Source organism: Echiichthys vipera (genome assembly GCF_963691815.1).
Source record: "Echiichthys vipera genome assembly, chromosome: 11".
NCBI classification, from domain to species: Eukaryota; Metazoa; Chordata; class Actinopteri; order Perciformes; family Trachinidae; genus Echiichthys; species Echiichthys vipera.
Window position 1 is genome coordinate 29,002,305 of NC_139836.1, and position 14,760 is coordinate 29,017,064.

Here is a 14,760-nt window from a genome sequence, read left to right on the forward strand (position 1 = left end):
GCGCCAACTAATGGCCGACTGACATCAAATTTGCCACCACGGTGGTGTAGTGGTTAGCACTGAGTTTGCATGTTCTCCCCGTGTCTGCCTCGGTTTTCTCCTGGTTCTCCGGTTTCCTCCCACAGTCCAAAGACATGCACATGTTAGGTTAATTGATGTCTCTAAATCGCCCGTAGGTGTAAATGGTTGTCTGTCTCTGTGCGTCTCTATGTGCCCTGCGACAGACTGCCATCCTATCCAGGGTGTACTCCGCCCCACGCCCGATGTCAGCTGGGATCGGCTCCAGCCCCCGCGACCCCAACAGGGACAAGCGGTTGAAGATGAATGAATGAATGAATATTAGGCAGGAAATGGGCGTGAGCAGTAACACAACATTCAGCACCTAGTGAACATGTAGATGTAAGAAATCTAAATTTGGGATTTACAATGATTGATTAAAGAGCCACCTTTGCTGCTTGCATTGCGTGGCCCCATAGGCTTGGACCCCTAATAAAAATATTTGTGAAAACAATAGGTTTCCAGCAACGCTGGTACTTGGAGCCACGCTTCTGCTTGAATGGGGTGGCGCCTAGCGCTCTCAGGCTTGGACCCTTAATCAAATATCCTGTTTCTAATAATAGATTTATTAATAGATGCTAATTAAATATAATAAACTTAACATGCTTGAATGAATGTTTGTTTTGATATGCACTGTTTAGTAATGTGGATTGGCCTTGGCTGCCTCCTGCTGGCAGTACTGTGCACTGAATGACAGTTTCTTTTTACAAAATGCCATCACTGCATTTGCTGCTGTAAAGATACAGCAACGTCTGTATCAATACGCATATCAGCAAGTAAGTGCGTCACAATATATCGTCATATTAATATTTTGAGCACAGCCTTTCTCCGGCCTACACCAATTATACCAACCGACAATTCAACAATTCCCCAAAAATATATCTCTGAACCAGTGGCGGCTGCAGGTCTTTGAAGGAGGGGAAGCTCATTTTTCCCGCCTATATCATAAATGTGTCTGTATATTTATATTTAAATTCTACCCTTCGTTCCTTTTCAAAAAAATGACCTTGTCATGCCAACTAGGCGTCTTTTCCAGGGACTTGACCAGTGTCCTCTCAATGGCAGCAGAGCTAGGCTGCTTAAACGGCCTTGGCCCAGCTGGAGCTGCTGCGCCAGGCTACCGCGTGGTGGTAGGAGGTGTGACCGCCTGTGAGTGGGAGTGATCGTGACTGGGGAGAAGCTCTGCAGCTGCCGCTGCTCATTGGGAAAGAAGCCACAGAGTGACAGAACAGAGTCTCCAATCACAACACTAGTCGTTTTTAACAAAGACAAAGTCTCTGGGGATCGGTAAAGTCTCCGGATCAGTTCAGAACAACGGTATGTAAAACTTGGGAAATGCTCCTGTGGATGTTCATCCTTCAAGATCGCTGATTCGCTCATTTAACTGTCAATCAAAAAAGGATTCCACCTCAGACAGCTCATCCAATCATCATGCAGAAGCCGGGGGAAGCTGAGCTTCCCTTGCAGTCTTAGAGCAATCACCACTGTGCTAGCCAAATCCCACACATTGAGGCCAGGGCTTCCCAAACTTCAGAACGCTGCAACCCAATTTTAAAATGAAAATCTTCTGCGGCCCACTCAAACTATTAATCATAACGCTGATGAAGACAGAAGACAAAGATGAAGTGTATCCTGATATACTTTTTATTTAATAAACAGTGTCCATTTTGTCCACTCCTTGAAGCTGATTCTCCATTATCAGCTTTCCTTTTGCCATCTCTCCATTTGAACCAAAGTTTTTCCTGCCAACGATGAGGTTCAGCCAATTTCGATTTCTCGAACATGAAGTAAGATACGTTTCAGATCAAAAATAGGTCCTATAAATGAGGAATATTACACACATTTGAAATTGTATGGCTTTGTTTTATTAGTTCTGGTACTTTTTGAAATGTAAATATTTAATCAAGAACATTTTATGATAATGTTAAACTTTATAAGAAAACTGAAACTTTTTATTTTTTATTTTAAATGACGTCCCTTGGCCCAGCTGCAGTGCCTACACAGCCCACCAGAGGCACACTTTGTGAATCACTGATTTAGGCTATTTTACATGATCTTCTTTTCATAACTAACGTAATAACTTTTTTGAAAAAACTTTATTTAGAATATTGCAAATCTTAATTAGTTTTGAGACCTTTACTTTTATTTATTTTACGGCATTTAAAAATTGTGAATGATTCACAAGCACTCCAGACTAATAATTGTTCCTACAACTTACTTAAAGCAAACAGTTACTGAAGGTCTGTATGAAAAAGGGGTTAATGAGTACATGTTATGATATTTTTCCATGACTATAAGGTTGACCACAAATTGAGGAAAAATTAAAGTATTTAAAGTGCTAAACTTTAATTGTTTGCTTGAAAGGATACTCATATTATATTTTGTTCATTTATGTTGAACCCTTTTTTTAGAGCTGGAACAACTGATCGCTTTATCCATCAATCCATCGAAAACTGTTTTTTTTCCAAGGTTCTACAATATGAGAATTTGCTGTATATACATACCATGTACTTGACATGTTTTCACTTGACACTTTCATCATGAAGGCTCTGTTGTGGGAAAATTAGTCAAAAAGGGTCAATCAAGAAAGATGAAGAAACAATAGGATGGGCTTTCTCCATGTGAGTTTATTCCAAATCATTTCCTTGCAAGGACAGCCCTCTTCAAAATGCCTGCACAAATGGCTCCTGTCTCTAAGAGTGCCCCCAAGGTCGGTTTTGTAGAGTTTAAATGCAAACAGCCCAGCTGGCATGACATTTACAGAACACAAGGGCGACTTGTCCTGTGCTTTGAGTCACAATTATAAATTTTAGTCACAATAGTATCACAGGATAAAGGGAAGTATCTCCACAACATATACAGGGCTGTACATTGCATGCAAAGATAAATAAAGCTCCTGCATCACAAGGAGGTAAAGAATGAGTTTTGTCCAGTGTTTTAAAACTAAAAACATGTTAATTGTAATTCCCGTCACAGCTAACACTGAGGCATGAGGCCTTTGCTTCATGGAAGTTTTGTAAAAGACTTTTTAATGAGCCAGGTTTATATGTATGTTTGTATGCTGACAAACATTTCTGGTTTAAAGGTCATCCATTAGTAATACAAAATACCAAGGAAGTTTACTGAGGTCATTTTATGTGGTTAGATAATGAGGAAACATTTCTTGTTAAAATGGAATAACTTTATATGTAATAATAGAGGGAGATGTCATTGAACATGAATATAAATGATTAAAATGTCATCAAATAAAAAAACGGAAGCTTCAACAAAAACTGCTTCCAAGCAAGGTGCCTTCTATTTCCATTTATTTACTGACAAAATTGGGCAGAATCTGCTGCAGTATTAGTCGCTTGTGGTAACAATACTTTTCGCCACGGCAACAGGTAACATATCCTGCTGGATAAGGTCAACTCAAACTAACATACATCCAGTTAGTAGTATTATTGCTACGTTTATAGATATTATTGATGATTCGTGCCCTTGCTGTCAAATTAATACAGAAACAATGTCACATGTGTTTTTTATTGTGATATATCTTACAAGTTTGGGAGTGAAGTTGAATCTTGAATCATTCAATCTTTATTTACAAACTACAATTTAAAAAAATCCTCTCCTCCTGGAACTGAGCTCAGTGCTTAGATCTCAGATTTTGTTAAATAACAAAACAGTAATACCTTACTGAATCCTTATGAAAAGTTTTTGTCTGGAGCCCCTATCTATTTTTTAAATTTATTTATCTATTTTAGTTCGTATTATTTATTTAATTGTCTGTTTTATTTGTACTCTATCTTCGATTAATTTATGAATTATTACCCCAATGTGCTGGTTATTTTATACCTTGTATTTTTGCACATATAAATTGTTCAATTAAAAAAAAAAAAGGTATTCTCAAACAGGTTTTAAATACCCCCCGGGAATTATTAGAGTATTTCTGATTCTGATTTCTAGTCGGAAGTGGTAAATCCGACATGCCTTGAACGCATCGAAACATTCTGCCTCCGTCATTACGCACAGCGCCGTCCTCCGTTTGTCCAATCAGGAGCAGCGCCCGCAGCTCAGGAAAGAAGCAGATGATATGGCAGCTTTGAGAGCGACCAGGTGGAACTTGCTTTGTTAACACGGCGAAACCTTTGATTATGAAAACTCTGGGTCCTACAGACGACCGCTGCTCGAAATGATTTACTTGATATTGATTTCCGCGTTCTCCGGAGCAGTCGTTACGCTGATATTACAGTTTTTGTTGATATACCGGAGAAGCCCCGAGCCCATAAGCAGGACAGTGCAGTATGTCAAAGTAGTGCCTGATAACGCGCTGAAGGATTACTTTAATACCCAACATGCCGAACCAGGCCAGCAGCAGCAGCAGGACAGCACCGTGTCTGCTGCATCCAAACAGCAAGAGGCCGCCTCAGCGAGGCAGCAGGAAGCGGCTGTCACCGGCGGCAGCCCCAAACAACAGCCGCCACCGCCTTCTCAGAGCGAGCCCGGGGATGCGGCCAGACCCGAAACGTGCAATTTCCTAAACGCCGTATTCCTGTTTCTATTCAGAGAGCTCCGAGACACCCCTGTCGTGAGACACTGGCTCACCAAAAAGATCAAGGTGGAGTTCGAGGAGCTGCTCCAGACCAAGACCGCGGGTCGGCTGCTGGAGGGGCTCAGTCTCCGGGACATCTCTCTGGGCCACTCTCTGCCCGTCTTTAAAACGGCCAAACTGATGAAACCGGTGCCCCTGAACGAGGACGGCATGCCCGAGGAGCTCAACTTCGAGGTGGACATCGAGTACAATGGCGGCTTCCACCTCGCCATTGACGTCGAGCTGGTGTTTGGAAAGTCTGCCTACCTGTTCGTGAAGATGAGGCGCGTGGTGGGCAGGCTGAGGCTGCAGTTCACGCGCGTGCCCTTCTCCCATTGGTCCTTCTCCTTCCTCGAGGACCCGTTGGTGGATTTCGAGGTGAAGTCCCAGTTCGAAGGAAGGCCGCTGCCTCAGCTCACCTCCATCATAGTCAACCAGCTGAAACGGGTCATCAAGAAGAAACACACCTTACCCAACTACAAGATCAGGTAGGCTCTTTACACTATCACACACCAACCCAGCTGCCCATCAGCTCCTGAAGCAGCTGCACACCAAACTACTCTCCATACTGATGAAAGCTGTTCTCTGTTTGAACATCCAAACAGTCTAAGTTTTGATATACCCCAACTCTGCAGCATACTTATGGTGTTTACGCTAAAGTTGACTGCACTGTGTTGGCATGCAAAAGAAATGGGCAACGTGTTTGGAGAGAAGATTCAAGATATCCAAACAGACCACTAAATGTCACTAAATATGAAGTAACTACTTATTTCATGTGTTAAAGACCGTCAAAATTGACTACCTGAACTATACAATACCATGCCACCGGTAGCACCAATAACAACATAATCATTTAATAGCATTTCCCCACCTGACAGGATTATAGAATTGGCCTCCCTCTGAAACACACAGCTAAATGTGTGTTGAGTGCCACAGTGGGCTTCAATAGATTACATTTTTGGAAATGAGATGAGTCAGAATCCATAAGATTTGAGACCCCGTGCTTCCAGTGTCCTCTGTGGCAGTGAGACGTAACTGCAGGTGAGCCTGTTCTTTCAGAGCCACCATCTTGTCACGTTCATGGTCACTATGAATGTTTAAAATTTGTGCTCTCTTGTAAAATTTATGGAAACACTTTCACCTCTCTACTTCCAGTCTGTCCCCTATATGGTCCCCTCTGAAATACACACACACACAAATACACACACAAATACACACACACACATACACACACATACACACACACACACACACACACACACACACACACACACACACACACACACACACACACACACACATTCCTATTCCTGACTCAGAAGTTGGAAGTTTGGCGAGCTCCACCTGGAAATAGGTGGAAATAGGTCTCCATGTTAGTGACTCTGCTGACAAACCAACGTCTTTCAGCAGAGTCACTAACATGGAGACCTATTTCCATCTAGAGAGGGAATGTCTCCACAGACAGATATTTGAATACTCCGCAACAAGTGCTTTTATTAGTGGGTCATATGATCAGTAGGGGTGGAACGTTTCACAAAATCCACTGTTCGGTTCATATCACGGTTTTGGGGTCAAGGTTTTTCGGTTCGGTTGTTTTTTCTATTTCTTTTAGATTCTAAAAATACCATGTATCAGATCTATATCCTAATAATTAGATTATTTTATTTATCAGATATTCTTAAGGGCATGTCATGCAATCATGCAAAAACTGAAATAATGAGGCAGCTTGTTTAGGGATTACTGTAACAATCTTAAATGAAAGTGAAGTGAACTTTTGAAACAGTAGGAGACACATTCAAGATTCAAGAAGCTTTATTTATCCTGAGGGAAATTATTGTGCAACAGTTTCAATACATTGCTGCATTTACGCGTTTATATATTTAGTTGGCAAAAAGGTAAACATTTGTTTGCCTTCTAGGTAAGAATATAAACACTTATACATTATCAAATCTTTAAAAAAAAATGAAGAAAATAGGTTTTCTTTCACTAAAATAGGCACAAACGGCAATCACTGAACTGACTGAATAAAGGCTACATCAGGGGCCGTAAAAACATGAACATCGCATTAATGGATATTGTAAAACAATACAGCGACATAGGAGTGCATATATTGTCTTTATTTAATCAATGTTAATATTAGTCATGACCTCAAAGTGCAACAAGCTTGTCAAAAACAATCCTTGTTAAATGAACAAACCTGTGAACAAGAGGTTTTCACTCAATTATTGGACTAAAGTAAAGTTTGAGGCTCTTGTCCTTTACTTGAGTATTTTATTTACTTTATTCTTCTACTCCTCTACAAATCAGTGGAAATATTCTACTTTTTACTGCACTACATTTACCTGATTACTTCAGTAACTAGTTACTTTACCAGGCTTAATAGTACATATGAAACATTAGTTTATTCATCAGAAACTGGACTGACACAAATGAACGTAACATAAATGCAGAGTAGCATGATTTTTCTGAAAATGCCTTCTCTACTTGTCCTCTTTCCACTCAAATATGGCTGCAGAGTAAATTCAGGCTTGTTTTCTGTGCCAACCTTTCTTTTTTCAGAGTAGAAAGAGACGATGTGGTTATTTAACCACAGATTTAACCAGACAGAAAGGAACAAACAGAGCGGAGCTTAGCGGGCTGTTGCCAAGAGGATTCAGAAACCCACGAAGAAGAGCGTAGCGAGAGCATGCGCAGCGGGAACGTGCGTAGTGGGAGCGTGCGTAGCGTTGTGGCCGTGTGCCTACAGGGCGCGCGTGGAGCAAGTCTCCCAGCGCGACAGGATTTGTTGCACTGAGACGTAGCGCTGAGATGGATACGAGAGAGGACAGCGGTCATGAAGGCTTATGCTACGTTGCACCTCATAAACCGAATGGTACACACGTGTACCGAACCATGACATGCGTCCCGAACGGGCCCGTTTTTTTTCTTAAAACCGTTCCACCCCTAATGATCAGTCACCATTGTTTTAACTCACTTTGATAGATAGGAACTTAACAGACAATTAAACAGATAAAAATCTTAGGGAGTACAACTTGAAGAAACACATTGCAAATTTCACCCCTTTATTCCACTGGTAGTTCATCCAGAGAGAGCAGCCTAAATAGTCAGAACAATGGTGGATGACATTAAAGCATAAACCACTGCCTAATGTGAATGAAAAAAAAGACTGATTTGCGACTTCATCCTTTATTTCCTGAACTGTCCCCAGTGCTTCCGCCTCCCCCACCATTCTATGTTTCCACCAGTGGAGAGCTCCTTCGTTTCCATTTAGACTCTGGTGTTTTATCATGTTCAAAGTGCAGAAGTTTTTGAGTCTACATGGCATGCAGGGGCTTTTAGGCATTAAGTGTGTGACTATATTGGTACAGCTAGTTAGTAAGGTTGACGCAGCAAATCCCACACAACGGGGCCCTTCAACTGTGTCCATGGGTTTTCTGTTTCATGAGGGTAATGACCTGGTCAATGGTGTCAGCACATGATCCTAACATGATCTTTCTTGACAAAACGATCTCATCGCAGGCTCCACTAGTACCTTTCAACTGTATCACAACAATCTTCCCCAGCTCACAAGTTTGCCCAGTCGTCATGGAAATGAGATAGCAGTTCTATTTTCACATTGTCAGTGGACTATCGTAAATGACTGTTTTTTCTCCGTCCTTCTTAAAAAGTATTCCGTCCACACGGCCTTGACTCAAACTCAAACTCTGTCGACTGTTTCTGGTTTTGGACTCTGATGCACCAATCACTCTGCAGTTAGTGTCCTCAACGAGCAGAGGGTGCTGCTGGGAGCCCCTTCCCCGTCCCAAAGCACTCGCAGGCGGGCACTGTCTCACTACATTTAGAGACTTTCACACCTTCTTAGACCTTTATTTATAAAAAGAGACTAGAGAGCAGTTTAGCTCCTTATTCAGAGCATCAGGGAAAAAGGAGAAAAAGGAGAAAAAAAAAGGAGAAATTCATTCCCATGCATGTGGCTCAGAGTCCAGTTCAGTAAACAGTCTATGGGTCCGTCTCTCTCCTCTCACGCAGCAGCACTGTTGTTGTTATGCAACGCCGTGGGGTCAGAGGTCGGAGGTGGGGCGATGACACCATCCTTTAACAAAGTCTGAGCTTTCACCGTCCAGAAAACGTTTCAAATCTTCCCACTCTGGGACCTGGTTTCAAAAGATTCTGTTTTCAGGCTCCGATAATGCTGACTATGTGTGGATGGTCGACTAAACCAGACTAAAGTTGTGCGGTTACAGGAGAACTCGTCTCCATGTGGACGGGCCCCATGTGTCCATGTTGTCTTTGAAAAATTGGGATAGAAAGTTCATTCTTACCAAAGAAATGCTCTTAAGTCAAGGTCCGCTTATTGATTGTTTTTCCCCCAGAACTTTGAACTTTCTCTCAGTCTTCATCAGCAGATATAGATCCTGAAGACTGTGATGCAGTTGAAAGTTTCTAAACAGAGCTTTAGTTAAGATTATTTTAGTCATATACGGTTTATTTTCCACAGGTCTAAGTTCCTTTAAAACACTGTCAGATTGGGATGTTGCCAGGTTTTTTATGACTCCCTGTGCGGGCCACATGCTGTGTAAGGGCGTACTCACACTGTCCTTCCGCACCGCGACCCGGGCTTTAGGGTACTTGTCCCCCCTCCCTCTCCCCCTGCGCCCCAGCCCCGTTTGTACTCACACTGCCAGGGCCGGCCAATGCTTCTTGCTGTCCATACGCCATCACGCCGTAACACGTCACACGCATTGATCGCGTGTGTGTGGCTTTGTTTACAAATCTTTCCACAGACCTCGGAGTTTTTGTGCGTCTTGTCGACTGTTTTTGAATATTTTCATCTGACCAAATCTGCAGTAAACACTCCACCTCCGCATCACACCAACGTGTACCTTTCACCGCCATTGTTGTTGTTGTTAAATGTCCGCGCATGTTCCGTCCTTCTATTTACATGTCCGAACAGGCGGACATAACGCTACTGCCGTAGGGCTCGTGCTCGTACATGTGCGCACGCTCGTGCTCGTACATGTGCAAACGGCTCCGCTAAAGCCGTCCACGGCCCGCTGGCCGCAGTTATGCGCGGAACGGGTGCACTCACACTGCTTAAAGGTACTAGGCTTTAGCTGAAAAAACGGTTTTGGCCCCGGCCAGAAGGACAGTGTGAGTGCACCCAAAGACAGACTGGTCCTAAAGTCACATTTTGACGGTTAATAGAAACGCATTAGGCCACATTTTGTAGTTTATAAAATAAATTGCATGTATCAGAGTAAAACACAAACTTGGTAGATTAGGTTTTAGAACACATTTTGCAGCAGTGTGAATTTTTTTAAAGAAGTGAAAGAAACAGAAGGAGAAAGAAAAAGGGAAGTAGAAAGTGTTTGTGACAGAAAGTCAAACTAAGTGGAAACTTGTGTTGTTGGTTTGTTATTCCAGTGAGTTTACAGATTAATCTAGGGCTGGGCGATGGAGCAATTTTTTCTTTCAACTCTGATTTTGGCTTCCAACGATTCTGTAAACAAAATAATAATGATCAGGGTTTTTTCTGGCCAAAATTTGGGCTGAGGCGGGCAGGCGGTACATGCGCGTACACGAGAGCCGAAACGTGCATGCTCTTCAAGTAACACGTGCATGATGTGCCCAGCCACTGAATACTGAACTAACATTATGTGCACGTAACCAGGTCCACCTTTCTTATTCATACAACTGTGTCACCCACAGCCCAAGAACCAAAACAGTTCCCTACAAAATAGCACTCACTGTTTATGTTATTATTATTATAATTATTATTATTATTATTATTATTATTATTATTTCCACCCTTATTATTTATGAGCAGTAAGTGTGCCAGGGCTGACGGTAAAACCTGGAAGTTTAGCATTGCCCTGGTTCACATAATCCAAAAGGGATTATGTCAGAAAATAAGATCTGTGACTCACGTTTATGATACTTACACATTTTGTTCAGTCAATCTTCACATTTGAAAACTTTTTATACTACATTTGAATTATGAATTCTATTGTTCTTATGAACATTTTTTTGAGCGATTTTTTTTCCTGTGACATTATGAGCATGAAATATGGGTGAAACATGGGTTTTTGTAGGAAACCGCGTCGCTCTGCACCGGTTGGGTGTGTTCACACTCAGCACAGCGTTTGAACGCACCACAGATATTTAGTGAAGCTTGCAGACAGACGGCCCAAATGAGCTGGCTGACATGTTTTGCAGCTTGTAATGCTTATTAATGTAAAGTGGTGATTTTAGCCCAGTGGGAGTCTGTTGGGGACTTTGAAGTGGATCAGTTCTGGTTAGAATAGGGCCGTGAACAGTGTGAGCGGGGGTGAAAGGTGTTTGGATTTCTGGCCGGTACTATCACATTACATTATACTGACCACATAGCGCACCGAAAATACACTTAATTATTTAATATAGGCATCTTATCAACTGTGAGATTGTGTGTTCCACATGGCTACTTAATATTCAGGTCAATGGACGACTGATCATGATGTCTGCAGGCAGTCTAAACCTACACAAATGACCACAGTCCAGGTCCAGATGAGGTAGAAGTGAGGGCTAGAGGCTAGCTGTCACTCAAGAGGACACACCCCTAATTATTCCTAAACTTTAACCTCCAATAAGATGAAAACTAGCCTGGTTAAAAAAAAATCCCCCCGTCAGTGTTGTCATGGAGATATGACCTAAACATACAGAGTAGAATGTTCTTTTGTCCCAGGCCTTAAACAGGTTTAATGATTCTGTGAAAACAGCCTGTTTAACAAGGAATGAGTGTATATCAGTGTGAAGCAAAAATCTAAATTAGTAAAGTAACTTAATAGAATAGAAATACTTTATTGATCCCAAGCTGGGAAATTGCAGTGTAACAGCAGCATTACACAGACACATCAAAACAGTATAAAAATACAATATAAAAGATACCTAAAAAATAAAATGTATGAATAAGCGGACTCATTGTAGTGCAAATGTAGACATATAATAATGTAAGGAGCCATGGACAGATTATGAGAAAAACATAAGGTGCTTTTGATTGTATTGTTGTGAACAGTTGAACTGTTATTGTACAGTGTGATGCATGTGGCAGGAAAGATTTCCTTTATCTGTCCCTTGGACAGTGGAGCTGGAGCAGCCTGTGTGAGAAGGTGCTCCTCTGTCTGACCACTGTGTGATGAGAGGGAGCTGATCATTGTCTATGATGGCAAACAGTTTGTTCAGCGTTCTCCTCTCCACCACGGACTCAAAAGACTCCAGCCTGTGACCAAGTACAGAGCCAGCCTTCTGGATGATTTTATCAAGTCTGTTGGTGGCTCTGATGCTGCCTCCCCAACACACAGCAGCAAAGAAAATGGAGCTGGCAACAACCGACTGGTAGAAGATCTCCAAGTAATCAGATACATGTAGTGGAGTACGAAGTAGAATATTTCCCTCTGAATTGTAGTGGTGTAGAAGTATAAAGTAGCATAAAAAAGAAAAAACTCAAGTCAAAAACAAGAACCTCAAGCTTGTACTTCAGTACAGTAATTATACAGTAATTCATAAGCATTTAGATATAAATTTAAAGATGAATCAATATTGCGTGATATCAGTTTTAAACCATGCCATACAGCCCTACTTTGAGTTGTCTGGGGGAGTTCTGCTGCAAACAGAAGAACTCCAAACATGTGAGTGTGCATCACCCACACTCCTGCAGAGTGAGTGAGCGTGATGGGATGATGTAATGAAGAGCAGCCTCAGAGAATGAGTGCTGGACCCTGGGATTTGCTGAGTGGCACAGATGGTAGTTATGTGGAGGGGAGGGCTGGGACCTCGGCCCACTTGAGGTAATCCAGGCATTACAGCACCCATGTAGATTCCAGCTGTGGGGAATACTATGTTAAAAGCCAAATCTGTGATGGTCTCACTTTGCCCCAGCCATTATTCTAGCTCCCTGATTTAGTTTTGTACTCATCCAGAAGCTGCATTTGCACAAGGTTAGAGGAGGTGGAGAGCAGAGGAGCCTGGGAAACAACTTGAGCATGTTCTAGCGTTATAGATCGCCTAGGGGCTACTCATTTCAAAAGTTGTTTCACTTAGCATTGGTTAATAAGTGATACAAGTAAAGGAATAAATTAAAAAGCTGTTTAAAGCTTTCCTTGGCTAGGGTTTCCCCAACTATAGTTTGTGTTAGAGTATCACCTTACTTAGTTAGCAATATCATTGTGAATGTAGTAGTGCAGTGCATGTACAGTTTTTATTGTTGGTGAATGAATGCTTCAAGTCCTCAAGAGCCAAGACGAGTTCCGCTGATGTTTGCTGCTACCTTCAGGTTAAAGTGCAGGAAGTTAGCCCCCAAGCTACCAACAACTTCAGCTGAGGCCCACTGGTCTGACTGCTAAGGTGGGCCGGCTGTCCTCAGTTTCATTCAGTTCAGTTTGTACGTAGTGACAATACTCCCACTTTTTCTCAGCACCAACTTAATGCATTATTTTGTGACAAACCTACTTAAATAATATAATTTGATGATAAAAAAACACTTCTCAGGAGCTTTCTATTAGGGGAATTTTGACTTTTTTTCCTGACTGATCGCTAACCCTTAACCGATCATTAACTCTTAACAGATAAGCAGGCAACTGAGTCCCAGTTCACCCATCTGTGAACAGTATTGGTCGCGTAGCCATGATTATTCATGCATTGTCTTGGACTGGAGATGCATGGATCTGCTCTGACACCATCCTAATCCGCGTGTAATCCACTCTTCACCCACCCAAATTACATATTTTCTTCGCTTTAGAGACCTGCAGACAGTTCAACATCCTCTATCGGCCCCAGTACGAGTGTTTTCTGTTCCGCAGAGCACCGTAGGTCTGTTTTGTGGAGGGCTCCCTGCATTAGTGGCATGAGAGAAGCTAAATACATCTTTTTCATGTGAACACTCTGTTATGAATGGAGGTCCGCTCTGTGGAGAATCCGTGTAAAATCGCTAAACTTGACAGAGAAAGCCGAAGTAAACACTAAGCTTATGAAATGATCAATGAAGCTGCTATTCCTGGTGTGTAAATGTGCACACAGGGGCTCTCTTAATGGGGACACATTTGCCCCGTGAAAAAATGAAGCCGTTGTAACAGTGGACAGCACCTCTGCTCTCTGTTACATTTATGGAATGGAATTAAGATTGTCCTAAATTTTTTTTTGTTTAACCCACCTGCAACCCATCCGCGGTTAAACAGAATGTTCATTTTGATGAACCCACCCCCCTAATGGACGGATTAACCGTAGTGTCCGCAAATATCTGACCTCATATCAGAGCAGTCTTTCCCAGTGTGGTGTGTCCCTCCACATCTTTACTTCAGAAATACTTTTTTTTAACCCAATCATGTTACTAACCTGTTGCCAGTTAACCTCATTAACTGGAATGTTCCACCACCTTTTTTCGTTTAATATTTCACAACTTTTCCAGTATTTTGTTGACACTGTCTCAACTTTTTTGAAACGTGTTGCTGGCATGAAATTCCAAGTGGGCAAATCATTTTTAAAAATCAATGACATTTCTCAGTTTCAATATTTGTCTTTGTGCTATTTCAATTTGCTATGGAGTTTCACTGTTTTTCAAATCATCACATTCTGTTCCTTTTTTACATTTTACGCAGCGTCCCAAAGTCTGTTTTGGAAAAAAGGGTTGTAAATCAGTCATACTCTTCAAACAGTCCGACTGCATCTCTTGATCACCCAACACAGTATATTTGTTGTAGGCATACCATTGATGCTAGCACCATCTTTTTCTTCTTAACATACAAGGTCGATCACTTTAGATATGAGGCTGCCCCCAGTTTTTTTAAAAAGCTGTTGGATTGTGAGATGAGTTTAATGTTTTTTTGATTTTTGTTTCTGTGTTAGGCAAAGTAACAATAGCTCTCTTTTTCTCAGTAGTCGGCTGACATTTGCCCTCAGTGCTGACTGCTGCTGAGTGTTCAAGCAAACTCTTGAACCTAGTGGGACACTGATGTGAGTTAAGACCTGGACACTCTAGGGTTGGAAAAGTGATGACTCCCCAGATTTAATCCTTTGTGGGGGCACCTTTTGCTTTAATTACAGCCATCAGTCTGTTTAGATCTGTCTCTACCAGCTTTGTGCACCTAGATTGGAAATAT

General features: G+C 41.9%; 1 protein-coding gene across 1 annotated transcript in view; it reads left to right on the forward strand.

The window, feature by feature from the left end:
• Positions 1–4,104: 4,104 nt before the first annotated feature.
• Positions 4,105–14,760, forward strand: part of pdzd8 (PDZ domain containing 8) — an 85,556-nt gene continuing 74,900 nt past the window's right edge. The window contains exon 1 of the mRNA XM_083923088.1: positions 4,105–5,118. Within this exon, the coding sequence (XP_083779214.1) occupies positions 4,232–5,118 (887 nt within the window). The 5' untranslated portion in view covers positions 4,105–4,231. The remainder of the gene's footprint in view (positions 5,119–14,760) is intronic.